The sequence below is a fragment of the Pimephales promelas genome, chromosome 7 (assembly GCF_988280905.1).
Source record: "Pimephales promelas chromosome 7, fPimPro1.hap1.1, whole genome shotgun sequence".
Taxonomy (NCBI): Eukaryota; Metazoa; Chordata; class Actinopteri; order Cypriniformes; family Leuciscidae; genus Pimephales; species Pimephales promelas.
The window spans coordinates 19,327,046-19,354,545 of record NC_142775.1 but is presented as its reverse complement, the minus strand read 5'-3'; the positions used below and the strand labels follow the sequence as shown (position 1 = coordinate 19,354,545).

General features: G+C 38.0%; 1 protein-coding gene across 3 annotated transcripts; it reads right to left on the bottom strand.

The window, feature by feature from the left end:
- Window positions 1-41: 41 nt before the first annotated feature.
- On the bottom strand, window positions 42-27,323 carry ankrd44 (ankyrin repeat domain 44). 3 transcript variants are annotated; one of them, XM_039655442.2, is made up of 28 exons: window positions 26,835-27,323; window positions 21,844-21,927; window positions 19,749-19,827; window positions 19,397-19,467; window positions 18,952-19,152; window positions 17,816-17,903; window positions 16,616-16,758; window positions 16,319-16,531; window positions 16,155-16,233; window positions 15,719-15,833; window positions 15,529-15,611; window positions 13,713-13,830; window positions 13,004-13,072; window positions 11,760-11,900; window positions 10,846-10,911; window positions 9,626-9,737; window positions 9,295-9,366; window positions 8,114-8,315; window positions 7,929-8,016; window positions 7,386-7,503; window positions 5,121-5,340; window positions 4,945-5,032; window positions 4,767-4,850; window positions 4,484-4,629; window positions 4,283-4,365; window positions 3,999-4,078; window positions 3,301-3,392; window positions 42-2,981 (listed from the first exon to the last, which is right to left on the bottom strand). In XM_039655442.2, exons 1-28 carry the CDS (start codon window positions 26,859-26,861, stop codon window positions 2,737-2,739), a joined length of 3,207 nt encoding a protein of 1,068 aa, XP_039511376.1. In that variant the 5' UTR covers window positions 26,862-27,323; the 3' UTR covers window positions 42-2,736. The 3 variants fall into 3 exon arrangements, with proteins under 3 accessions (XP_039511376.1, XP_039511378.1, XP_039511377.1); XM_039655444.2 differs by having other exon boundaries at window positions 42-2,884; window positions 26,835-27,322; XM_039655443.2 differs by having other exon boundaries at window positions 13,713-13,776; window positions 26,835-27,322.
- Between the last annotated feature and the right edge of the window lie 177 nt (window positions 27,324-27,500).

Genomic DNA, 27,500 nt, shown 5'->3' with positions numbered 1-27,500 from the left:
TTCATATTGGATAAACAAAAAAAAAAAAGACTACACAAAACTCTGTTCAAACATTTTATATAATAGTCATACAATTTATTTGTATATAAAACTTGAGCTGACATCAGAATGGGGGAAACCACGATCTAGATTGTCATACATTTCAAAGCTTTTTTTTTTCTGTTATAATACTGTTTGACTCCATTCCTCTGCACCCTTCTAATCTAATTATAATCCATCTAATTTATGAAAAGAAAATCAACCATGTGCTTTTGTAATAAGACAGTTGTGTGCAATTTTTGCTCTGGTGATGATAATGTCCATGATCTGATATGTACAAAAACTATTTCCTACTGTAAATCAGACACTCGTAGGCACAAACATCAGGACTTGGTAGAAAAACATTGGCTTACGATTGGCAGACTCTGAAAATGCAGAACAAGGCACCGGACACTGAGAAACTGGCACATTGTGGACAAAGGCAAACAGATAAACAGTGGTTTACATTTTCATTTAGAATTTTCTGACCAGCAAGAGTTTAAAACACCATCTACACTAAAAGCTCTTTATCTTTTGAAGCAAAATGGATTCAAATTTGAAAGCAAATAAAAACGCTTGCTAAGATCCCCCAAAAGAATGTTATAAATCTGTTTTAAAAGGATTAATATTCAACCAGTGCAAAAGAAAGGGGGGAAAAAAAGAGAGGACGGGGTAGGTTACTCTACGGGGTAGGTTCTGGATTCAATGTTAAATGAATAGTTAACCCCAGAATTCAATTTCTGTCATTATTTACTCCCAGTCATGTCATTCCAACACCGGGTGTTATTTTTCTATTCATGGAGCACAAAAGGAGAGGTCTTCTAAAGCCCTACAATCATTTTGAGAGGGGAAGAGACTGAAATTTAAGTCATTATTCACTGATAACTGAGTCAGTGAGTTCACTGGATAAGTCCAATTAGTGAACAAATCATTCTTTTGAATTAATTGATTGATTTGATTCACAAAACAAACTAAATGATTTGTTTTCATGATTAAGTTCTTGAGTTCATTTCTCAAACGCAATGATCAAGTACCAACAGCTCACTGAAGAGGAAGATTTTCAGAGGTTAACAGCTTAAATGTCATCCTCTTTCTCATACAAAGCTTTCATTTGACTTCAGAAGACTTGGAATACAGTACATAGTTCTTTTTGGAGGTATTTCTGTTATTTTTGGAGCTTGACAGACATTGGTCAGCATGGTTTTAAACAACAAGAGTAAATAATGACAGAATTTTTATTTAGGGATGAACTATTCCTTTAAACACAAATTTACTGCTATACATAAGTGCATACAATTGTCGTACCATTGTTATCTAAATGTAAATAAATATTGGTACAGGCTTGAAAACATCCTGGTTCACATAACATGCCATAGCCTCTGACTAGAATCTAAAATTTAACCTGAATAGAAGTATTATTTGAACACTGTCTCTATGTCTGAGAAGGAACAGAGTGACAAAGTGTCACTCTCCAAAAGCGTCAGACTTCAAGGCCTAGAAATGTACGTGTATCTATAGCATAAAAATGCTCTTCTTTATAATATAAATCTCAAGAGCCTTCCATTCACAATATGTCAAATTCAAAGTGTAAAGTACAACTCGTGTACGATCTGGACAATGGAGAACTTGCATTGGATTCTCATCACATTACAATGGGTTTTATGGACTTACAGTCAAAAGGCTGGAATACACTACACAACTTTTCAAATCTAAACGGCGTCATGCGCTTTGCAGACTTCGTAGATGGTTACAGAGAAACAATGGGCATTATAAACAAAACTAGGATCACATACACTAACTAGACTTCACTAACTAGACACTAACTAGAAATCACTCCGAACAAAAAACCTTTGTTGGTAGATGCATGACAAATGAAAACAATGTGCTGTAAAATTGGTTCAAAATATCAAATATGTTTGATATTCACAGACTCGATGGAATCTTATGGTGCATTCCATTTAAGTGGGACTTTTAACTGAAATGCCCCCTCAAGTCAGAGTTGCAAATGGGAAACTCTAAGAAACCGCAACAAAACCCGGACTTCATAATCCAATATGGCTGCTCAGCGCATCAACCATAGTAAAACAGTAGTGATATATTGTTTATTAGCATGTCTGTTTGTCTGTGTCTCAATAAAGTTAGTTGTCTGTGCCCATCATATACAATGTGATTTTCTGTCAAGTCATCTGCAGTCTGGCTCTGACTTTTGACAAATTGTCCAGACTTAAATCAGCAAAAATCTGCACCAAAGTCATGTCGTGTATTCCAGCCTTTGCTCTTACAAATAAATACTAAGTGACTTTGATGCAGTGATGGCCTGATCCCCTGTTGTTCCAAAAATGTGACTTCTTGGTTCCTGAATGGTCCCACAGTGACAACATGAGTGAAATGACTGACCTCACCTTGTGCAGGGTTTGTGCTTTTAAAAGTCCACAGATTAAGACAGACCACGCCACACTATAAATTATCGTACTTTGTCGGTCAACATTTGGCGATCTCAATCATCCTGTGTTAAAGTGATTAAAATGGCTTTCGAAAAAAATCTCCTGTGCAAAAAAGTGTGGCAAAACAAAAGCGTACCAAGCGCGCTATGTCATGTTTCATAATCTCTTGTTATTGAGGTTGAGCTCCATAATCAGAAATCTGTAAAAATTCTGTAAGGTTCATGACAATATGTGCTTTGAAAACTATGACGGGCACCTCTAGAAGGAGCCGGGGTCAAAATGTCTCTGAGTCCGAGTCGTTTTCAGTGGTCGTGCCCTCGCTGGAGGGACCGGAGGGGTCCCTTGGACTGCGGGGGCCTTGGGGACTCTTGGCCTGGCGGGGCAGAGATTTCAGCAGGCCGCCTGGGGAAGGAGTTCCAGAGCTGCAAGGGGAGCAGAAAGGCATCATGGTAGCCAAAATGAGAGCCAGGCAGTCAGCCACTTCCCTGCTGGGAGCGCAAGCCAGAGCAGGGGTGAGACCTGCGTGGAAAGACAGCCAAAGAGCGAGAGAGACAGGATAGCAGAAAGAGGTGAAGGGAGGGACGGAGCAGTGGAACAAAAGGACAGTGGTGGGGAGGTGATGGACGAAAGCAGCATTCCATTAGTGCCTCGCTAGTCAGGAAGCCAAACACATGGTTGGGGGGCAAAAGGGACACACATGACACCGTCAAAGCTTTGAGACACAGTCACTGCTTTGGCAAAAGCTTCTATGGCACTAATACAAGAAGACTGACATAGACAGATGCACATACACTGACAATCTACACGTGAACAAAATCGGCCGAGATTTCAGACGCACCATTCTCATCTAGTACTTGAACGCTGGCCCCACGAGAGAGCAGCTCTTGCACTGTCTGCTTCATCCCGCTGCGAGCAGCCAGATGGAGAGGTCTGAGAGAGGGAATGAGAAACAAGTGAGCGAGAAACTCAGGGAATCCCCAGGGAATCCATGAACTGATAAAATGTATTCCTTCAATGCAATGTAAGATTTGGATAAAAGCTAGCCTGGTTAAAACCAGACCATTCCCAGTTGTGGTCTGGCAAAGCATCATAGACAAATCATTTCCAGTGGGGCGCCACCAACTGACGTCGCGGATAGACCTAAAACCAATCAGAGCGATGAAGGAGTGGCGTATGCTCCGAGTTTTGTTATTTGCTCAGTTTTTAACAAAAAGGAAACATTTAAATCGCTTAGCTGATAGCTGATTCGAACGAGTGATGTTCGACGGCGGCCTCCATCTTTGTAATGTAGGCTACAAAATCTGCTTCAAAATCCCAGCGCTGTCGTCATCGTGTAAAGCCCGCCCCAACGCTTCTGATTGGTGCCGTGATTTCGGCGGATTGGAAATGGGCTTGAATGAGCTCTTTGCAAGACCGACTTTCAGAGCAAATCTAAATTTGCCGGAAGTTGTCTGGGTTTTCCCAGGCTAGATAAAAGCATCTACCAAATGCATAGATGTAAACATAACATGTAATATAATGTGGAAGGGAACTCACGTTTGCAGTGCAGCGTTTGTGGCAACGAGTGCAGATTCTGGAATTTTTCCAAGAATGAGCAATGCACATTCCTCCATTCCCTGGAAAAAAGCAGAAGAGAAAATCATCTTTAGAGGAAGGTAATGGATTAATAAAAACATTCAAAAATACTGTTTGCAATGTTTGTATTCACATCTGGCATCATTTTTTGTTTCATAGTAATAATAAATATAAGTAATATTAACGGAAACCCCATGAGAAGAACAGTCATACATGTATTATGGCATGCAATTGGCTCTACTTACATTACTGCAGGCTAGATGAAGTGCTGTATTGCCCTTCTGGTCAGTCAGACTGAGATTCACATTAGCATCAGTAAGCAGAGCTTCTGTTTAAAACACATGCCACACTTTGCATAAGTGAGCTCATTTGCATAACCCTTTTATGCAAATGAACAGAGGCATAATGCAAAAGAGGTGAAGAAAAACATGGTGAAGAACACATACCTACAACCTCAACTCTTCCTTTCTCTGCTGCCATAATCAGTGCACTGTGCCCTGATTGGTCAACATCATCCACAGATGCATTGTGGGCCAGGAGCAGCTGAACACAGTCAATGTGCCCAGCGAATGCAGCAGCATGGAGAGGTGTCCTGATAAATCGAGACAACAGTTCTTCTTTAAAATAATTTCCTCTGGCTCATTTCTATTATATTTGTTCAAATTTTGGAGCCACTTTAGGTACAATTCTATTATATTCTATTATCTGTTATCTAGGACTGTTACTAACCTGCCTTTGGAGTCTTTGCAATTTACAATCTTTGATCCCATGGCTTCTAATAAAAGGGTGGCACAAGTCTCATGGTCATTGACCCTGCAAGGCAGATGATTCAGAGACAGACAAGTTGAAACAGAGAAGAAAAGAGCAACAGATGACAGAGATGAAGACAATCTCACAGCAGACATACACAGCACAATGCAGCGGAGTGAAGGGGTTCCCATCAAACTGACGAAAGTCTTTTTGTTCGAGTATGACCTCCACACAGCCTTCGTGACCTATAACACAGACAATACTAGTCAACCATACTTCAAAAATAGCATTCTGTTTACTCATAAATATTGTTCAACTCATATTGGAACTAACCATAGTAACAGGCCCAGTGCAAGGGTGTGTATCCCTGGTTGTCTCGCAATGGGGGCATTGGGGGTTCAGAACATGCAATATTGAGCAATTCGCTCAACCAGGATGCGTGACCTCTCGCTGCAGCCATGTGGATGGCTGTCCGACCCCTGGAGTCCCCCAGTACCACTGATGCCTCTAGCTCCAACAGGGACTGAACACATTCCTCCTGTCCACACAAGAGCTAAGAGAGAGAGTTTAAAATAAATAAAAATAACTCATTAGTCATGACAACCAAATAAGAGTACATCTTAAGATATGTTAATTGTCTGTCTTAATCAACTTTGTTCTTCCTGATAACAATATCGTTCCAAGGTTTAGGGACAGTATGATTTTTTTTTATTTCATTTTTATTAATACTTTTATTCAGATAGGATACATTCAATTGATCAAAACAGCAAAGGCATTTACAATGTTACTAAAGATTTCTATTGTAAATGCTATTATTTCTATTCATTGAGGTGTGTAAAAAATATTCAGCAGCACGAAAACCATTTTATTCACTATCACCATTTTATTTATTCACTATTTTAACACCATATTAAAAATGATATCTGAACGATGACACTGAAGACTTATGAATAAGTAACATTTAAAAAAATGCAAATCTGTTATTTTAAATTGTGATACAGTTTTACAATATTACTTTATTTTTGATCAAATACATGTAGCATTGGTGAGAAGTAAAAAAAAAAAAAAAAAAATCAAAATCTCACGACCACAAACTTTTGAACGCATTGTGTATAAATTGCAAGGAATCAATTATGTCTGGAGTTTGTGCATCCAACTAGCTCGGCTTGATTACCTGAATGTGCTCCACATGCGTTTAATTAGGTTTAATTATCTAAACGTGCTCCACCCGAACTTTGATAATAAAACATAATTTAGTATTTTATTGTATTAGCATTACTATCAACACCAAAATCAAGTAAAAGTCATTGCATATCTTGAACTTCAATGGGCTCTATGCACAGCGGTATTTCCGGTGAAGGTTTAAGGATGCTCGATAACTTCCGCCGATCGTAGAGTCCAATACAATGCCGAGAATGTATATTGAATTTTATACTCCATGGTTATCCACAAGTTTCCTACGCCCCATGAGGCCTTGCGTCAAAAGTGGGCGCGACTTCCGGTTGGAAGTAAACAAAGCGCGATTTGACATGCTTGACACTCGTTCATTCAACAGTTGACAGTCATTCAAGTTATAGCGATCCAAACTAGCTAACGATGTGGGAACACAACCTCAACGAAATTCAATAGGGTGAAATAACAGTACCTTTACCTCTGCAGTAGTTGATTGGGAGTATTATAATAACATTATTAATAATCAATACTCATCAAGGCATGGTGACAGACAGTTGTGCGAGCTGACAATCAATTAAAATAAAAAAATACACACTTAGTCATTGTGCTTTGGAGTTTATTCAAAATTATAAATGAATGTGCTGCTTGAATACATTAACTGGCACATTTGGTATTCTGTCACCTCAGGCTTTGATCCTGAGTTTAGGTGTAACATCAGTAGCGAACAGCCAAACACATGCTGATAGTTTATAGAACATTAAGAATTTAAACAAATGTACACAGGAAGATTCGTCGTCTTTTGGGAGGTGATGGAAACTACAGTCGTTGGCAGGATCACTCAGTCTAATTTCGTTTTCAGCTTATGTTCAAAACAATCCCGTTTAAGCCACTAAATTAGTTTAGTCCGGCTTTACACACAACCGCGAACAGCACATGTTGTCCCTGAGCTCCGTAACGACATCTTTTATAAAGATTTGCGTCTTTAAATAGTAAAATAATTCTCCGAAAAACAGCTAGCCTCTTCGCTAACTAACACACAAAATACCATTGGAATGCTACTTCCGCCGCGTCACCGGAAGTTTCACCCACTTTATATTTTACAGGAGCGCCCCTCGGAAACTTGTGGATACTAAAGAAACATTAGTCACAAAAACAGATAAAACAGAGACCCCTCGTTGTGTTTATGCTTCTTTTTAAAATTATATTAAATAAACATGACTATATATAAAATTACATCTAAACGTATGCAAGTTTCGTTTCAAAGACGGGAGGACAGTAAATTTTGAAGACTCTGCCATAATCCTGTTTTCCTCGGTTTTCCTCCGCTTTAATCTCCCCAACCGGAAATGGTAGAGCATCCTTGCGTCAAATGCGGAACTTATGCGTGCATATAGCCCATACAGTTGACGAGATCAGGAAACTCACCCCCAGGTGTAGAGCAGTCAGACCCTGATGATCAGCCATGTCTACAGTGGCCTCACGCTCCAACAGAAGAGACACAGCGTCCACATGACCCCCCATTACTGCCAGCATTAGAGGGGTTCTGCAAATACACATAGTAGGAATACTCATCAATGCAATCTCAAGTGCAGCAATGTGTCTCTCTCCAGTGCACTTTAATTTCAATTAAACACCACTTCAATCAATCAATCAGTGGTATTCCCATAAGTCCATAGGCACATTTTTCATCTTAATTTAGGAAAAATTAATATTTTGTTAAAATACAGCTGTTTATAACAGTAGATATAGTTACGTTCTATTCATTAGTGAGTTGATTCAATTTATTACTAGTGTTAGTATGTAGTGTGATGAAGTTTTTTGTTGACACTCCAATATTTATTTATAACAGAAAAATAGTAATTGTTGTTTTTAATGAATTTAATAGATGTATAGTAATTAAAAAAACATGCATAACAGGACATGACACACTCATTTCACTCCAAAATATTTAATAAACAAATCACTCACTGTCCCTGAGAGTCTGCTGTGTCAACCAGATCTGCATTATCAGAGTCTTCCAGCAGGAGACGCACACATGATGTATGACCATTCATTACTGGAAAGAATCACAGTCTATTAAAAAATGTAAAAAAAAATAAAATAAAAAAAAAATTGCACAATTATGTAATTTCCACCACACATAGGTGCAATACCTGCAAGGTGGATGGGTGTACGTTCTCGTGTAGTATCTCTGCTTCTCGGCGAGGCCCCGTGGTTCAGAAGTGTGAGAGCGCAGTCGTTGTGGCCCCTGAGGGCAGCAAGGGCCAATGGAGTCCGACCCACCTCATCCCCCTGATCCACCTCGCAGTGACCCTCCAAGAGCACTTCTAGAGCCTGTGCGTGACCATGGTATGCCTGGACACAGACATATGCACTTGTCAAGGTGTAAGATTAACTGTCTGAAATTGTCACAAACAAAAATTGTCACAAACAAATAATACAAAAATATGTTCTAAAAACATTTAGCTAACGTTCCTATTAAATTATGAAAAAAGGTATTTCTGAATGTTCTCTGAACGTTCAACAAAGTTTTTAAAATGTTTTAAATGTTTCAAATGTTAAGGGAACATTTCATTTTAGCATTTTGCCAAAAACATGGGAACATTCTGTAAGCATTCTGAAGTAGTAAAAAATGTTTTTAAAGTTTAGTGTTACTGGAATAATGTTTGTCCATAACTTTGAGAGAACCTTGCTAGAACGTAAGCCAAAGTTCGGAAAACATTCCATGTCAACTGGGATGATGCCATTATTAAGGTGTTTTGTTTTTAGCATGTTGCTATGTGGATGTTCTTGGAATCTACTAGGTGGTGGGATGGGTTTCTTAACTTTCTTTAAATGCTTATTTTGGAGGGAGGGAGAGAGAGAGAGAGAGAGAGAGAGAGAGAGAGAGAGAGAGAGAGAGAGAGAGAGAGAGAGAGAATGTAGCCATGAGCTGGTATGCAGACACACGACAGGTCAAACAATACTGCTATTTGTCTGAACAACATTGGACAACGGGGTGATAACTAGTTTTGTTATTGTATTCATGCATTTTTAGGTATTGTTTTTGGGTGTATATAACACTGCTTAATAAGCTTCATTTACAATAAATTGGAAGTAATGTGAACCGTCCTAAGAAATGTGTGTACACTACCATTCACAAGTTTGGGGTCAGTAAGAGTTTTACAATTTTTTTTTAAAGAAATTTATATTTTTATTCAGCAAGGAGGCATTAAATTGATCAAAATTGACAATAGTTAGAATAGACAATAGTATATATATATATATATATATTTTTCCAATAAATGTTGTTCTTGTGAACGGTAGTGAAAAGAGAAAAGGTATTTGGACTTACAGCCAGATGCAGTGGACTTCTGGTTTGGCTGTTTTCCATCTCATCTGGATGGTTCTCATCTCTGTCCAAAAGCTGAAATCAAATTTAAAAATCTGAATTACATCTGTTCTCATTAAACTTAATTAAAAAACGAATCTAAATTTAACAGGCCCACATTCATTCTTGCACTGAAAAGTTAAACAAATTGCAGGCATTAACACGCATATCATTCTACTACAAACAATGAAACCACAAACTGACTTAATAATTTGCGTGTTACGCATTTAAATCTAATGTTGTTGAGATGGAGGAAGTGCCCTGAGGCACACACTGGAAATGTTTGTGTCCTCACCAGTTTCAGACAGTGTCTGTGGCCGTACGCTGCAGCGTAGTGAACGGCACTGTAGCCTTGTTTATCTTTAAGTGACGGGGTGGCACCGTGCTGCAACAGGAACTCAAGACACCTACACACAAATATAAATGTATATTTAACAAACTAGTGTAACAAACATACATTGTCTACTATGTATATACTATATGTTTATATGTATTATATTTATTATCTATCTATCTATCTATCTATCTATCTATCTATCTATCTATCTATCTATCTATCTATCTATCTATCTATCTATCTATCTATCTATCTATCTATCTATCTATCTATCTATCTATCTATATATATATATATATATACATATATATAAATAAAAACACCCTTTAGCCATGACTTATTCATCATAAATCATAGTCTCTTGTACCTTATTGCTTTCATGTACAGTACACCATGGTTTAATTACCGTTCAATATTATTGCGCTGTTTTCATTGAAGCACACACATGCATACATTTTGCGCCGTTTTCATATAAGCACACAAACACATGCATCACTTGGAGACAGCGCTGCGTGCACACAGAAACTTTCAGGAGCACAGAAACTTATCAACGTTGCCCCGCAATTTTTGCCCCGCAATCTTTTCTCAGCATCGAGGGGTTACATTGCTGGTTTTTAAGTAAACACTCAGCTTCGTTTTTAATAGAGAACTCTATTAACGCTGAACAGACAGGTAATTTATCTCTCTCTAAATAATTAATTCAAATAATCGCTATAAATCATTCATTGATATAAATATGATCTTTAGGACAACTTTCTCTGTGACTGATTCAAAGCAGGCAGAATGCTAGATCTAATGAGCTGTAACTGACAAAAATAAGTGTCATTTTTACCCTTCTGGTCAAATATTGTGCTGCAACCATCAAAAACAGTTGTCAATGCTGGAAAATTACCATGGTAGAAGCGAGGTAATACACAGCAAGCAGTGCATTAAACATTTTGTACGCACTCCGTGGAGGTAAGGCAAACGTATGCATTTATGTGTGTACATTGTATGTATACATGCCTAGGATAAAGCATAATTATGTATGTGCTCTACTGTGGAAGCTGAGAGAGGAAAAGTTCATTAAGGTTGTCCCAGACAGTAAAATGATGAGGTAATGCATGCACACAGACACAAACACCCAGTGTTTTCGAATCAAAGCATGAGGCTGAGCACACATGGACCAGAGAACTCACAGAGCTGCCTCCTTCTCCCTCTCAGCCTGAACACCGTCACTCTCTGGTTCCAGGACCACACGCCGCCTTCAGAGAAAACATGTACACAAGGTCACTGCTCCTTCAACAATCAATAAAACCTTTTTTTTTATTTTTTTATTTAATTAATTTAAAAAAGCATCAATAAAACACAATATAATTAATATTACAATATCAAATGTGATCAGGCATGAGATCAGCTTAAGACAAAAAAAGAGATAATAAAATAAAATGGGGTATCTTAGTATAAAAAACAAGGGTATACAAACTTTTTTTTAAGTTGTCTGTGTTACAGTGTAATTGTACATGTGATCACTGAGTAGTAATAACTACATGTAACGTGTAATAAGGACACTGTAAAATAAAGTATATTAATTAAAAAAATGTTACAATGACAGAAACTACAGTTACCAACTCATTACTTATTTACAATTTGTGCCAGTGAAATCTGGCAGCTAATCTAATTAAATAAAGCACAAAGGTGTTTCCTTAACTTGATGCTGAACCCCTGTCTCGGCACATAAACTATCCCAATGACATGAGACTTAAAAATAGCCTGTGGTTGCCATGGTAACATAGATATATGCGTTACTGTAGCTGCTAGAGGATTATATGGGTGGGGACTGGCAGTGCACTCGATTTCCCCTGCTGTTGGACTACAGCTGCTGGTGGCTACATCATTTAATTGTGTTAGACATGCATCTATATCCATCAATTACATGTTGTTTGGCCACAATCAGCTAAGCTCCATTTGAACACTGTAAAAACTCCATTATAAGTCTATTACTGAAAATGCAATATTTGTTTATTTTTACAAACTCAGCGCCACATCCATTATTTAACTGAATCTTGAAGGAGGAAATCACAGATGTGGCTGTTTGTGTAAATGTGTATACCTCCTGTCCAGATCAGAAGCAGCAGCGTAGTGCACAGCAGAGCGCCCCCAATGGTCAGTGGCATTAATGGAGGTACCGCAGGACACCAGAGTCTCCAAGCACTGAAAGTGTCGACTAGCTGCTGCATAGTGGAGAGGGGTCCTGTCCACAGCCATAACAAAAGAAAGAGATAAAATAAGGTTGACAAAATTTAAGTATGATCTAAAAGTTTAGAGTACAAAAAATGAGTTCAAAAGAAATGATATAATTTAATGTGTGCAGTGATAGTTGTACAATCAGAAAATGTCTACGAAAAAACTTGAGATTTGAGTTAAATTTAGTGATTACTACTCAACAGTTTTCCATTAAAGGTGCAATGTGTGATATTTCTGAGGATCTATTGACAGAAATGCAATATAAGATCCATAACTATGTGTTCAGTGGTGTATAACTTTACCTAATGAACCGTTTACCTTAGAATGAGACATGTATATCTATATAACCGCGGGCACCCCCTACCGTACGGTGTTTCTACCGTAGCCGACAGCGAACAAACAGCGCTACAGAGCGTGTTTCGTTCATACCTTAAAAGAGAAGCAGCAGAAAGCTAGAAGCTAGCCATAAACACCATGAGTAGTGACTTTTCCCTTGTCAGTGGCGTAAAATATGTACGTAGTTGGATTGTTTCATGTAACTTCGTTCTTCTCCCTGGCTGTGTTATAGCTTTGACAATCAGCTGATTAGTACTATTGACCGTAAAACAGTAACGTTACAGGAGTCACCAACCCATCAATCGCGGTCGACAAGTCGATCTTGGAAGCATTTTAAGTCGAGTTTTCAAAACCAGAGAAAAAAAATAAAAATGTATTTATTAATTTGTGTGTAGTAAATGGTGTCTAGGGATGTGGAGGTGCACTCGCGCGCACCTTTGCGCTCATGTGGACACGTCGAGTATAAACAATGGTTATGCTTTAACCAGCTCAACCACAGCCCTACAGCATAACAGCTCATATTAGCCAGCTAAACTTTTACTACCCTGTTAGAAAATATAAGTAGTTGGACACACTACACACTGCACCTTTAAGCCAACATTTTTAAATCTTTTGTCTTAATCCAATTCAAATATTTAATTATGCAAAGAATACCACAGATGTTTTATTGTCTAGAAGATTCAGTACTTTAACTGCAGCTGAAGTGAGCACAGGCATGAAAAGTGAATGAGCAATTATCCTGATGAACATGTCTCATATTTACCCATAACTCACCTTCCATGTTTGTCCCTGTGGTTATGATCAGCTCCACTGCTAAGTAGTAGCTTCACACATTCCACATTACTGAGAGAGAGAGAGAGAGAGAGAGAGAGAGAGAGAGAGAGAGAGAGAGAGAGAGAGAGAGAGAGAGAGAGAGAGAGAGAATTTAGCTGGTATGCAGACATACAACAGGTCAAACAATACTGCTATTTGTCTGAACAATGGACAACAGGGTAATAATTAGTTTTGATGTTGTATTCATGCATTCTTAGGTATTGTTTTTGGGTATATATATATATATAACTTAATGACTTCTACATTTTGTATCACATTCCATGTAATATATAACTGCAGTTACACAAGGTCCAATCAGAAACAGAATAAGGAACTAGACAGATATCTTGTAGAAAAACAAAAGGGAGAAATAGAAATGCTCAATATGGCAGATGTACCAAAAGATGTTCTACCTTTCAGTTAAAAGGTTCAGTCACATTATTGGCCAAGACTACCTATTTGTATAGCTCTACAATGTGTATGCACACTTGAAATATACAGTTTTTAATTTCAGCTAAGCTAAGTTTATTATGTATTTTTATCAGATTTTATAGGATATGTTTTAAAATGTTTTTGAAAAGTAAGCTTAGCTAACACCAGATCAAATATTATTAGACATGTATTTTTTTTCCACATTTAACAGAGCTGTCTGCAAGACAGACAGACTCACCCGCCCGCAGCCGCGGCATGTAGACATGTCCTCCCAAGGTTGTCTGGTGTATCGATTTGATAGCCTGCAGACAGGACCGAGTCATTATTGAGAGGGCACATTATGCTATACCTCCGTCCTGTAGAGGAATGAAAAGATGGGGAGGAAGGATGCAGTGCGCCCACAATCAGACGCAGACAGTCACAGTGTCAGACCGCAGGAGGGGGAAAGAATGAAATGGGGAAAAAGGAGTCCAAAAAGAGACAATGTGAGAGAAAGAGAGACAGAGAAAGAAAGTATGTTAGTGCAGGAAAAACAAAGACAGTGCACACAGGAAACACAAGACAAACACATCGCTCACACAGGTGAGAACACAAACGTGAACAATCAAACAGAATGATTTAAAAGTACAGATAGAGCATCTACATTCAATCTAATGTTTCCTCTACAACAATCCCATGATCAAGAGTCCAAGTTAAGCAAGCACACAGAAATTAGGGCATTCCAGACTTGAGGAAATATTCATGCCAATCATTTCAGAGTAAAATATCTTTAACTCAGAGAATAAACCTAATTACATAAAGAAGAACAGCATTTAACACAAAGAGTAGTATGAAGTATTTTTTAAAGAGGAGGGTTGTCTGAGTCACATCAATTTGAAGGGTACCACTTGGTTCAGTACTTGGTCCCCTACTCATCTCAATATAGACAACAACACCATATGGCCAAAAGTATGTGGACCATAGCCACTGATTATTTCATTTCAAAATCATGGGCATCAATATGGAGTTGGTCCTCCCTTTGCTGTTGTAACAACTTACAGTTTTCTGGGAAGGTTACCAAAATACAAAACAGGCTCTTAATAATGAGTGCCCCAAAGTCTCCCACACCTGGTGTGATATGTGGTCAATGATATTAAATCTAACACATTTGCAAATAATTTTAATTCAGAAAGGAGGATTCATTATTTTATTCAAATAATCAAATTGATAGAAAGTGACAGTAAAGACATTTCAGTCATGACAACTCTCAGACTGTTTGGCATTGTAATGGGTATGACAATGTTAATATATGGTCTTGGCGAAATAGATCTGCTATTCTGCTAGTAAGACATACTGCTGCTGTACAATGAATTACCCATAGCAGATCTATACAGGTGGAGCTGGGGAAGGTGGAGGCTTCTGAAAGCATGCTGCAACTGCTAAAGCAAATGCAGACCAAGTATTTGAGGGTTGACCACTCAAGCTCATTGGTTACTGATACAGCAAGAACCAATCAGCAGTGCCCTATATAGAATGATGTGATTGCAAGCAGGTTGAGTTAAGGACCCATCATCTACAGCTTCATGACAGAGCTTTGTATTTATGTTTCAAATAAATGCTTTATTTTGGAATGTTCTATTCATCAAGCAATCATGGAAACAATGTTTGATAATAATAATTATAATTTCATAATACGCATACACTGAAGACTGGAGTAATAGCTGCTGAAAATTCAGCTTTGTCATGACAGGGATAAATTACATTTTAAAATATATTCAAGTAGAATATATCTTATCAATTGTAATAAGATTTAACAATATTACTGGATTTATTCTATTTTGATCAGATACATGCAGACTTGGTGAGCATAAGAGACTTCTTTCAGTAGAGTAAAGTAAAGTCCTATAGAAAGAACAGGAAATAATGGGGAGAAGTAAAAGGAATGGGATCAGGAAATGTCCAGTCAGATTCAAACTTGCATTTTCAGCATGAGTTTAATGTGTACATCACTTGCACATTGTTTCATTGTATTTTAATGCGGTCCAACGAGTGCGATTTGGTGGCATAGTTACTACCTGAGGAGAGGAGTTTCCGGCAGCAGTCGGCATGAGCATTCAGAGCGGCAAGGTGCAAGGGGAACATGCCGTGAACCCCTCTTCTGCAGAAGAACATAGGGGAGAACGAAATAGTCAGAAACAGAATCAGAAACAACAAGTTATGATGAGTTACCAATATTTTAACAAAGATCCAAATGCAGAGTCAAACCTGGTGCAGTCAGCTCCACTCGTGATTAGAGTGTTTATTAAAAGTTCATGGCCGTATCGAGCAGCAACGTGCAGCGGAGTGTTTCCATCCTTATCAACACAGTCAATCTCTCCACCTGTATCAAAAACACAACTGTACTCACAATGTACCTGCAAATCAGTGGATATCAAAATCAAAGGTAGTTTAGATTCAGACATTAGACAGAACAAGTTTTCCATTCCTCTGAGCTAATTTTCCATTCTTTTTCTATGTAAACACATGGTAGACACACGTATTTGGCCGCTGAACTTGCCTTGCGTTTTTTTGCAGATTCTTGTGCATGACATGGCATTCTAAAAATGAGGTGCCCAAGTTCATATTTTATAAAAAAACATGTCTCTTTTAACTCAAAAAACGCTGTGTGAATTGTCCTTCAGCCGGCTAAAAACAGCTTTACCGTTTTGGATGAGCGTCTGGGAGCGTGTGAATCGTCCGTGCACTGCCGTCAGGTGAAGAGGGCTTTTACCATCTCGACTCTGAGGAAGCATCACAAAATGTTTATTAGCATACAGGACACAGAATATGAACGGTCTGTCTATATTTAGTCCAAGTTGGGTATACCTGGACGTTGACATCAGCTCCACTGTTGACCAGGAACTCCAGACACAGGGCACCATGGGTGGACGCAGCAGCAAAGTGGAGAGGTGTGAAGCCCTTGTTATTTGGCTGACAAACATTAGCACCATAGTCGATCAGCTCGCTGACCACTGCGTCCTGCCCATTAAAACACGCCACATGCAGCGCTGTGTTCCCAAACGCATTGGCTTCATCTATCTACGAGTGAAGCATACAATGTGATGGTCAGTCCAATGACCCCATGCTCTCTTCCCTTTATGCATCTATTTGCATCCTAAGTACCTCTACAGCCAGGCTAAGCAGATGTTTCACCACAGCGATCTGACCGTTGGACGCAGCAGCATGTAGAGGTGTGTATCCTCTCTTGTCCTTGCAGCTGATCTCGGCCCCTTGACTCACCAATAAACACACTACATCTAAGTGACCTGCAAGAGTATAGAGACGAGCTCATGAACACATAAACACAGATATAGCAGATTAATTACTCTCCATCATGTCTTTTCAAACCCGATTCTGTGAAACACAGAAGGAGATGTTTTCCAAAAGCTCCATAAACTGGTCCGTACGACTTGTGCACAACATAATAGAAGTCTTCAGAAGCAATGTCATTGTTTGAGGGAAAACCAATATCAATGTTAGCAAGTGCTAATTTCTTTTTGAAGACTGAGAATATTGCACATGTAGACCATTTTTGGGTGTGCGATTCTGACTAGTGATGAGATCTCAATATTTTGGGGGGATTTTGTTAATAACGACAATTAGACAACATTTTGTTGAGAGTGTTTTCATGCTGATTCCTTGGCTGGTTTAGGCCTGTCATGGAAAGCTGACTCCCAAAGATTTTCCTTTTCATAATATTGCAGTGAGAGTAAACTGAGCAGTGTTTAGTTCACAACAGCAACAGAAATTATAAAGGGTCGATATTTGAACCTTTTTTGACCCCGTCTTCTAAGTCAAATTCTTAGATTAAATGAATAAATTCAATTAGAATAATTAGGCACTATAGGCTATTACCAATCGAATGAAACCAGTATCAACAAAATGCAATTCTGCACAGCATAGATGCCACAGAAACTGCATCTGAAGTGGCATTCGAATGATTCGTTCGAAACGGCTGATTCATTCTAAAATTAAACAAGTGACTTACCAAACAAGTGTCTTTATGAATGGGTTATCCACTTAAATGATTTGTTCAGTAATGAAAGGCTGCTGTGTATGTTTGGAGACCTCCGAGTATTCTGCTTCGGACAAGTTTTAAAAAAAATTGTCATTCTAACAACAATTACACTATTATTGTAGAGTTGGTGTGAAAGTAGTATGGACTGCTTGAGTGCTGATTTAATGCCGTTTTTGGAGCTTATTAGCCCCCTCATAACTATTTTTCACATTTGAATGGAAGAGAGCAGCATGAACACCTCCTTTTGTGTCCCAAATGAAAACAAGGGCATACATGTCACAGTTTTTATAGGACCGTTCCCTCACCCATATACGCTGCCCAGTGCAGTGCACGGCAGTCTTTCTTATCAAAGGCGTTGATGTTGGCACCCTTGGCCAAGAGAAGGCTAACCATCTGAAGATAGAGAGAAAGGAAATTGAATAACAGTTACAAGACTGAGATGGAGAAATGGAGGAGAGAATTTATAAAGCATGAGCCAATAATGCACCAGTAATTATGGGTCTCCTGAAGCTCTTATTGTGTGCTGCGTGTTTGTGTCACAATTTATATTAATGACTTTCTAAACCATTCTGCATTGTTGAGAGCTTAAGAAATTTCACTCTGTGTTGACAATGCAGTGTGGGAAGTAATTAGCAGCATCCTTGTGAATTTGTTATGTACTTCTCAGAAATATACTTAAAATTGCATTTAGCCTAGGTATGCTAGGTATAAGTATTATTTGGCCAATTCTCAATATTTTGATCGAAATATCATTAAAAGTATACTTTGTTTGTAGTTGTGTTTACTCTTGATTGAGTATAGCCTACTAAATACTTTTTAAAGCAAAAAGATTGCTTACGAAAATCATCAAATGCGATCATCAAACATTAAACACCCATTTGGGTGTAGAATACCTATTTAGGAACATAGTACTATAGTTAAAGTGCAAGAATATATACAATGGTAAACTATAAGGATGGTGTTATGTTCACTTAAAGAAAACTTGCAAGCATATTTGCAGTATTAAACTATCAAACTAAAAATGTGCAACACGTATATGACTAGTAAACTATCAGTATACCATTACCTACAGTATATGTTTACTTGTAGTATATTTGCGGTATAATTGAAAAACTTAAGATGTAAACTAGTTGTGTACTCAAAGTTTAAAATATACTTTTATACACTAAAAAGTGGGCCAATTTAGTCCCAAGTCGTATTACTAATATATAAAGTAATATACATTTAGTACATTGATATTAGTATACTTAATACATAAGCTTTACTTAAGTATACTTAATAAAATTAACTTGAAGTACACTTATTTGCCCACTTGGAGAGTCACTGCCTTAGTCCTTTGGACTTGCAACACGTATTGCGTTAGACTGTCCCAAAATAAAATATGATCTAATTCTGTATTGCAATGAATTAACCAAAAATATTTAGTCTCAACTTGCAATACCTCCGTGTGTCCATTGAGGGCAGCGTGGTGTAGGGCGGTGCGTCCCCCGCGATCTGAAACATTGACGCTGCTCAGAAGCGGGATGATGACTTCAGCACAGCGCAGGGCCTTGTTGGCGGATGCGACATGCAGCGGAGTCTGCCAGTTCTTGTCCCGTGCATTAACATCGGCAGAATGACGGATCAACACGCGAACGGCCTCCTAGATTTGTACAAAAGAAAACGATTGTTGACAACTGTATTAAACTATATTGTGAACTTTAGCACAGCTGTAGAAGTATTTTGACCAAACAGCATCCAGGCTTGGGAAAAAAAAACCCTTTCTAAATCACACAAGAGTTGCTGCATACGAATAGCATTGTTTTAAAGGCATCCTGGCGCGTGACATCACACAGCAGCTGTTTCTCATTCAAACATGTTTTTGCGTGTTTAAAAACTAAGCCCACCTCGCTACGTGATGCCACTGCCCTGTGGAGTGGAGTCAACCACATGTTGTCTTTGGCATTGACCCGAGCCCCTAAAATGAAGTAGTACAAGACACATTAAACAATAATTATAATAAAGATTCGCTGGATTTAGGAATAGTCCACCCAAATATTTAAATCATTTACATATAGAATAGTAATAAAAGACACAGGTTTAGAAAGATGCACGTAATTGATCAGATCATTTTTCCTTTTGGGTAAACTATTCTTTATTGGTTTTGAACATGCATTTATCTTATATGAGATGATGTAAAGCTACAATGGAAGGGAGGTGGGGAATGAAAGGAGGGAGAGAGAAAAATAGCAGCTCTACCTGACACAATGAGGAGATCTGTGATCTCAGCATCTCCGAGGAAGGCTGCTGCATGAAGGGGAGCACGCTTATCAGGGTCCTGAGAGAGATTGAAAAACAAACAAACGAAAACAGAGTGAGACACATCGGAAAAAAGTGGGAAGATGAAAAATCAAATCAAAGTTTTGTTACTTTTTCTACATGTCTGTAAGCTTTTAACCTCTCTACTGTATATGCTCTATTCTCAAAAGTTGATACACATTTAGGGTCTGTATGATTTTTTAATGTTTCTGAAAGAAGTCTCTTCTCTTATGTCCAATGATCACCAAGGCTGCATTTTTCCAATCAAAAATAAAGTTTAAAAAAATTTATATTGAGAGATATTATTACAATTTAAAATGACTGTTTCAATATATTTTAAACTAATTTCTTCCTGTGATGGCAAAGCTGGATTTTCAGCCATTACAACAGTATTCAAAATCCTTCAGAAATCATTCTAAAATGCTGATTTGGTGCTCAAGAAACATATCTTATTATTTTTCATTATTATTATTAAAATAGTTTTTGAAAAACGGTTGTGCTGCTTTAATGAATGGATTTTTTAATGAATGAAATGAAAAGTTCAAAAGAACACTTTTAAAAAAAAATATTTTTTAAGGCATCATAGATGTCTTTACTGTTTTTATTTACTGGTTTCTAGTCATCTTGAAGACCTTGATTAGCTGGTCCATGTGTGTTTAATTAGGGTTGGGCCTAAACTCTGCAGGACGATGACCCTCTAAGAACTAAGGCCTCATCCACACTAGTGTTTTCATTTAAAAACGCAGAATTAAAACGAATACGATCTCCGGTCAGACCAGCGTTTTATCCGTGTAATTGATCTCCGTCCACATTAAAACGACTGAAAACGTGGATCACGTCACGTGACCATTCACCAACACTGGGCATGCGCGTGCCGGAGTAAACGGTGGCTATGATGGTGGCTCGTGGCTGACAAATCAGGGAAGGACACATTATGACTGATGACATCCAGTCAGAGAGCCGAGCATGAGCCTCTGCGTCATTGTTTCTAAAGTCCTCCGGTTTGTCCCGTCTTCTTCACTAAAATGCCTTCCGGAGATTCAAAACGCAAAACGGAGCTGCAGCGTTTCTAAACTTCTCCGTTTTAGGTCTTAGTTTTTTCTGTTTTAGTCTGAACGGTAGGTGCAAACATAGCAAAAGGTCTCCGTTTTTAAAACGAAAACGCAGTAGTGTGGATGGGGCCTAAGTTTGACACCCCTGGTTTAAATGGTAGTGCATCTTGCACTTAGAGGTGTAAGATAGAGACAGATTTTAGAGGTTTTTTGTGTCCAATAAAATGGACAAAATTTCCCTCTAATATCATCTATAACCACATAGCAAGAGCAAGCCACACATCATATTTTGCAAGCTGTGGTATAAACAAAAAGCTACTGGCTTATTAAAAAAAAAGGATAAGCAATTATATGTGTCTTACCCTGACTTCCTGTTTCAATTGGAAATCTACATCAACGCTAGAAAGACTCATACTAACCAGACTCATGTGACCTATACAGTACATTCTGCTCAAAATTTTGTACATTTTCAAAAGTCTTATTGTGGACTGCAAAGCTTTCACAGAAAATTGGGCAGAGCCTTGATCACTTCTAAAATGAATATGCTGAGTGAGGGGTCAATGCAAGGGATCCACAACAAAGAAGCATTGACTGGCTCTCTTCAATCACTAAAGGGGATGTCAGTGTGTGTACTAATGTGCTCACACACTTGTGGTGGTGACATCTCAACGTGTGTATTGTCTGAATCTGTTTGCCCATGCAGTTTAAAATCATGACTTTAGTCCAGCGGCTCTTTAAAGAAACTTTCGGACGGCGAGCTAATTCTTGCTGGAGCCATTAGGGCGGACACAGACAGACAAGCAGAATAAATAAATAATCTGGAAAAAGAATGGCCTTGAAAACTGTTTTGTGTCCTGTCGCCTTTACGGAGACAACTGTATATAAATCTCTGGCTGTTTTCCATTGAGTTTCTCAGCTATTGTGCTGCAGGGAACAAAGAGATGAGATATAGTGAAAAAATAATAGAGGAAACAGATTCATACCAGTGCATTGATGTCTTCAGATTTGCATATGAGCATACGAATCTCATCGGGGTCTCCATTAAAGATGGCTTGGATGAGGGGTGGCTGTGAAAAATAAGACATTATTTAAACATGATGTTATTAAAGAATAAAATCATGAATCCTTGGTTTGAAATTAACTCGGTTGCTATATTATTCACTATATACGATAGACGATTCCTATTTTGCGACACTAGTCCTGCCAATAGACTGACCATCCTTGTGACCTTTATGGTTACAAATTTAAACAAATCCTAAATGCAAGAAACCACCCATAACACCCAAAGACACCGCCTACTAATGCCCCCAGCAACCACATAGGAACACACTAAAAACCACTCAGAACTGCTTCGAATCATACAACAACCAACAACCACCATTACATTGTGGCAGCAAGTTACGCAATGATAAGTGTTGCATTTTTTTCAAGAAAAAGTGGTAATCTAGATTATTTTTGTGTTAATTACACAAACCCAATGTTTGAAATAACTGAAAAGTTTGTCATTCAGAATCAGTTATGGTCTTCAAATCCGTTTGGCCTTCAAACTCGCAAACCAGACAAGTGGGCTTTGAAACCACACAGTCTCACCATTACCATAAAATAGCGTCATTACAGGGAGGCCAAATCAGGACCCAAAAAGCCCCAAAGGAAGCTCTGCACCACACACAGCATTTAAGTCATGTTTCCTTTACATAATTATCATATTCAGTCCTTGTTTATGAAGAGAGACTAAAGACTAAACCCAAATATATTTATAAACTGTATTTTCCAGCTATTTTCTGGAAGTGCCAAGTTCCAAACATTACTGGAAGCACAATGATAATCTGACGCATGCGTGGGATAAGAGATGAGAGGTGGTTTGAGCCAAACTTGGCTGCATCTATACGTCTCTAATCTATCTGCAATAACCCCCACATCTCACTTCCTGTTGCTTTTTTTTTCACCTTCTCAGAAGTGACAGAGGAAGCGTGGAAAGCATTTTCACTTCCGCTATACAACAGGACACATGCAGTAAAGCCAACATGTAAATTAACACACATGGTGTTTCAGGACTCAACACTAAGGATGAGGATTGTGTCAACTTTTAATCTCTTACCAGTATATCAGCATACATCGCAAACCCCAGTATATGAACTGATAGCTGTGATGGAGTAACATTATGGCTTTTTGTAAAGAAAAGTTATGTTTAATGAAAAAATATTAATACATTTTGTCAAAATATGTTTCAAACAAAAAGCTTCTTTCACTCTTTGAATTGTTCTTTATCATACACGCGGGCAAACAAACTCTCAGTGTAGAGACAACAGGAGATGTGTTGTTGAGATCTGCTCTATTTTCAGCTGCAGAAACAGGCCATCTAACACCCACTCACTTCAAACTCATTTAATCATCCATAAAAAAAAAAAAAGATCTCTGCAGGGCCAATTCGCCACAAGCCATTAGTCATTTCTGTTAGTCATTTTAAGCTATTCAGCTCTCTAAAAAAAATTCATAAAGGAATAATTTCATGCATTTTTCTTTTCATGAATTGTATAATATTAATATATATATATATATATATATATATATATTCATATACAATTTTACAGTATACAAACACATTTATACAGTATATGCACTGTATATCGCCTGTGAAAACTGTCCAAATAACAATAAATGGGACCTCACATTTACTGCAGGTTAAGCTTTTGTATCAATTCAGTTTCTATTTTCATTCCTCACAATTTTTTTTTTATCTGAGACCAAGCTGAAACATCTCCTGAGAGATGAAAGCAAATGTACTTTCTAAGAGGATATTATATAAAGAACCATACCCATTAATAACTATTAGACCACCATTGAAACCCCAAAATGTCTTCTCTTGGTGACATTTCAATCAGAAGAATTCGAAACACAAAATATTTAAGTTTGCAAGACATAAAAACACATGCCCAAGATCAACAAATAAGCAAGTTTTACAACACAGCACTGGCCCAAACTCTCTCACGCTGGCACCGGGCCATCCTGCTTTAGCTCTTTTATGAGAGCATTGAATCTATGAGAAGAGAACACAATGTTGAATTCTCTTCACTATGAGATGTTGCCTCTGTCTTGATCACATACACAAGCACACATCTTGTCTTTCCTTTGAAAGAGAACACAACAGCTGGTGACAACAGAGCTGTCTGTGTTGTGGCACCGCAAAGCTTCAGGACGAGATTGCTGAGCGCTGGCACAAGCGCACAATCTGGACGAGGCTCATCACAAATGAGGACATTCCCCGACCTCCCAGCACCATCCATGCCAAAGCCAAACACTCCAACACTGAAGCCATTGTTGACATGCATTTGGCTACACAGCCTTCCCCCAACTCCTCGTTCCCATCATCTACCTCTACGCCCAATAGCCAATGAAGGCTGAGGTTTCTCGGTTTCTCCACTTTTGACACTGCAGGTTCTTCTTCAAAACAGCAGAAATGAGGAACTGCTGATGTCTCATTTTAAATGAACAGCGATACTGAAATCTAGTTCCTTGTGACCAGTTCCAGATGTGTAAAGTCACAGCATGAAATGGAAATTCAATCAATCTATCTATGAACAATTCCTCCATGCATAGGTTTAATTTTTTTAAATGTTTTGGGGGGTAATTTTTTATAAAACTTGATCTTCCAGTGAAACAACAACAGACTTCTTTTTGGTGACTTCTCCAATATTTTCTTACATTTAACTGCAAACTCAGATGTACAACACTTAGATGTATGTCACAATAAAGTGTAAAAATAAAACTAAAACTATTTATGTCATGAAGACCATAAGAGAACCATCAAAAGTCTTAAGCACTAATGATGTATAAGTAGTAAACACACTATCCTCTATTTCCTCTCTCTCTGGCTCTCTAAACTTGTGTCATGTAGCCTAACCCTCTGAGACTAAAAAAAAAAAAAAAAACATGAGAAGGGAATGTTGAGATTCAACAACTTCCTGTTCCTTTCCTCTTTGGGCCAAAGTATGGAAATCAAACTTTACACAAGACCAAAATGACTGTAAACATTACTGATGCTCCGAACACTTGGTGTCACATATTAACTTTCTAAATAAATGTCATGGGTTTAATGCAAGTTAAACTTTCTGGGGCATGGTGTCAATTACCAAGGCACTGTGCCAGAATGAATGTTAAAATACAGTTTGAATACAGTGCCACAAGACTTAAACAACTTTACAACATTCTACATTTGATATGGTCCTCATTTGTAAGCCTCTTTGGTTCAAATGCAGTCTGCTAAATCTATGTGAAATCTAAATGTGTTAAAAGTATTATCCAATCCTATCCACCACTAAAGATTGATTTCGGCCAAGAGTTTTCAAACTTTTTCAGACTAAGGACCCAATTACAATGATACCCTTGTGAGGGAACTCATTGATAAATATAAAGGCAACATATGTTCATGTATAAATTAAAAATCAATTTACAGTGTGAGGAAAATACTAAATATTATTAAGACAACTAAATAAAAAAAGGTTTCAAAAATTAAACAGTTGGCCTTTAAATCATCATTATAGCCTACTTGAACAAACTATTAAAATATTTTCTGCAAAATAATTACTTGTTATTAAGCTTGCTATTGAGTACATATCGGCAATTAGCACATTACTTTTTCCCAAAAAATATTTTATTTATTTTCGAAAAATAAATGTATAAAATTACTGCAATTAATGCCAAGATTTGTGACCAGTCTTTAGAAAGCACATTTTTTAATAAAGGGGAATGTAAAAAAATACAACAATTAATATCTCAACTGCCTTTTGTAAAAGATCCTAACTCTTCTGCTTTTAAACCCTCTGGAATCACATACCCTTTTTGTACATGCATTACTATACACACAATTTTTAGAACATTTGAAGGACAAGTCAAGCTGTTGTTATTTTCTGTGGCAAAAGATTTAGTGCACACTTAGATTAAGTCTCTACATTCTCACAGCTGAAAAATCTTCTTGACCTTGACATGAAGTCCATGGGGCCCCTAATAGCCATCAAGTTACTTGTTGCAAGGACAACTTCCTAGAACATTTGCAAGTGTCTAGAAGCACATCACATGACCGTTAGGGAAATAGATCTTCTCTACACAAAAACTAAATCTTCTCACTTTTTGCCCACCAAATGACACATGAAAAACTAACAAACAATTAGTGGAGGTGACTAGTCTCAAAATATGTAACATGTAAGTGTGTAATATAACTTACATAAATATAGCAGCTCAACATATCGCAGATAAAAATCAGATGACAATGAATTCAGTGTTTACGAACAAGGCTGCAAAAAACAAAGCATTGTTGGAACCTAAATTACTGCTACTATCACAATAAAAGATCCAGTGAACAGTGATATTAATGACAATAAGGAACTGAACTTGACTATCTGAGCTTTAGCTGGGTGGAGCTCACCCATATTGGTATATTCAAATTACACTAGTTAAAACAGAAAACTGACTTGGTGTGCTGATAATGATCTAATGATTTTTTTTTTTTTCTCAAAACCTGGATCGGAGAGCAGATTAAGAGAGCCATTTCAACATCAGCATCACAGCACACTACAGCAGGAAGTTTGTTCTAGATGAAAGCAGATCATTTCCTTACACAGGTTATGCAATAAATGTGAACAACGACTTGCACGAATTGCTCAGGATGTTGCCGTATTTTACTGTCAAGGAAGACCTCAATCTTCCAACAAAAATAATGTCGTTTCAGTAAATTGTCAAAATCCTTTTTATATGGCTCACGCAATGCATGTGCTGCACTTATCCTGTGTAGCAAGCATAATATGCTCCATGCTCCATATTATGGAGCATCATCACACATTATGTATTTTATGCATTCATTGAAAAATACATTTAATCATGTGCAATTTGCAAACCCCTCACTTAGATGCTACATGACATCCTGCAATTGAACTGTTCATTATGCATATATAGTTAATTCAAAAAAACGTGAAATTACCTGGTCGACTAGTTTAAGAACAGCCATATCATGTGAGACAGCACATCCAAACTCCTAAAGAGACCTAAAGGTGACGATTTATCAAATCCAGAGGAGCCTGTTCGCTTTTTTACAAGCGGCTGGTGCTGCACAATGATGTGGCATCAAAAGCTTGCTTCCTGCTTTGCTGTGGGTCGCACCCTCCAGGGGGCCGGGGTGATGTGACGGCCGTGGCCGGGTCTGCAGGCGCTATCTTCGGTCAGCGGGAGCAGCTGTGGCCGCTGCCTCACCACCAGCGCTCCGGCGCTCCGGGATAGAGGAAAAGGGGAGGGAGGAAAGGATGCGAGGGCTGCTGTAAACAATCCGCATTTACAGCAGTGGCAACAACAGCAATACCGATTTCAGATATATCCCACTCGCTTATGCTGTGCGTTATGTATTCATTCGTTTAAAGAAAATACAGGAAGTCAGCGTTTTTTTGTATGCTTCCCCTTTCTATTTTCGAGATCCTACTATGGCAAAGACATGCCTTATGAATATTAATAAAGGACCGATTGGCTGAGAGGCAAAGTGGGCGCTGTTGAGATGGCCAATTAACACATCCTAGATCGGATTTATAAATTAACTACTGTTTCATGAATATTAATTAATATAAATGACTGGATGCTTCAGGGACAGTAGGAAGTA

Bases quoted from the DNA above. Each gene is read 5' to 3' on its own strand.
- ankrd44 (XM_039655442.2), bottom strand. From the start codon at position 26,861: ATGGCTGTTCTTAAACTAGTCGACCAG. The intron at 7,504-7,928 runs GTGAGTGATTTG...GTGTATTTGCAG, and splicing joins ACAGCAGACTCTCAGGGACA to AACCCCTCTAATGCTGGCAG. The intron at 4,366-4,483 runs GTATGTGTTCTT...TGTTTTAAACAG, and splicing joins AGGAAGAGTTGAGGTTGTAG to AAGCTCTGCTTACTGATGCT.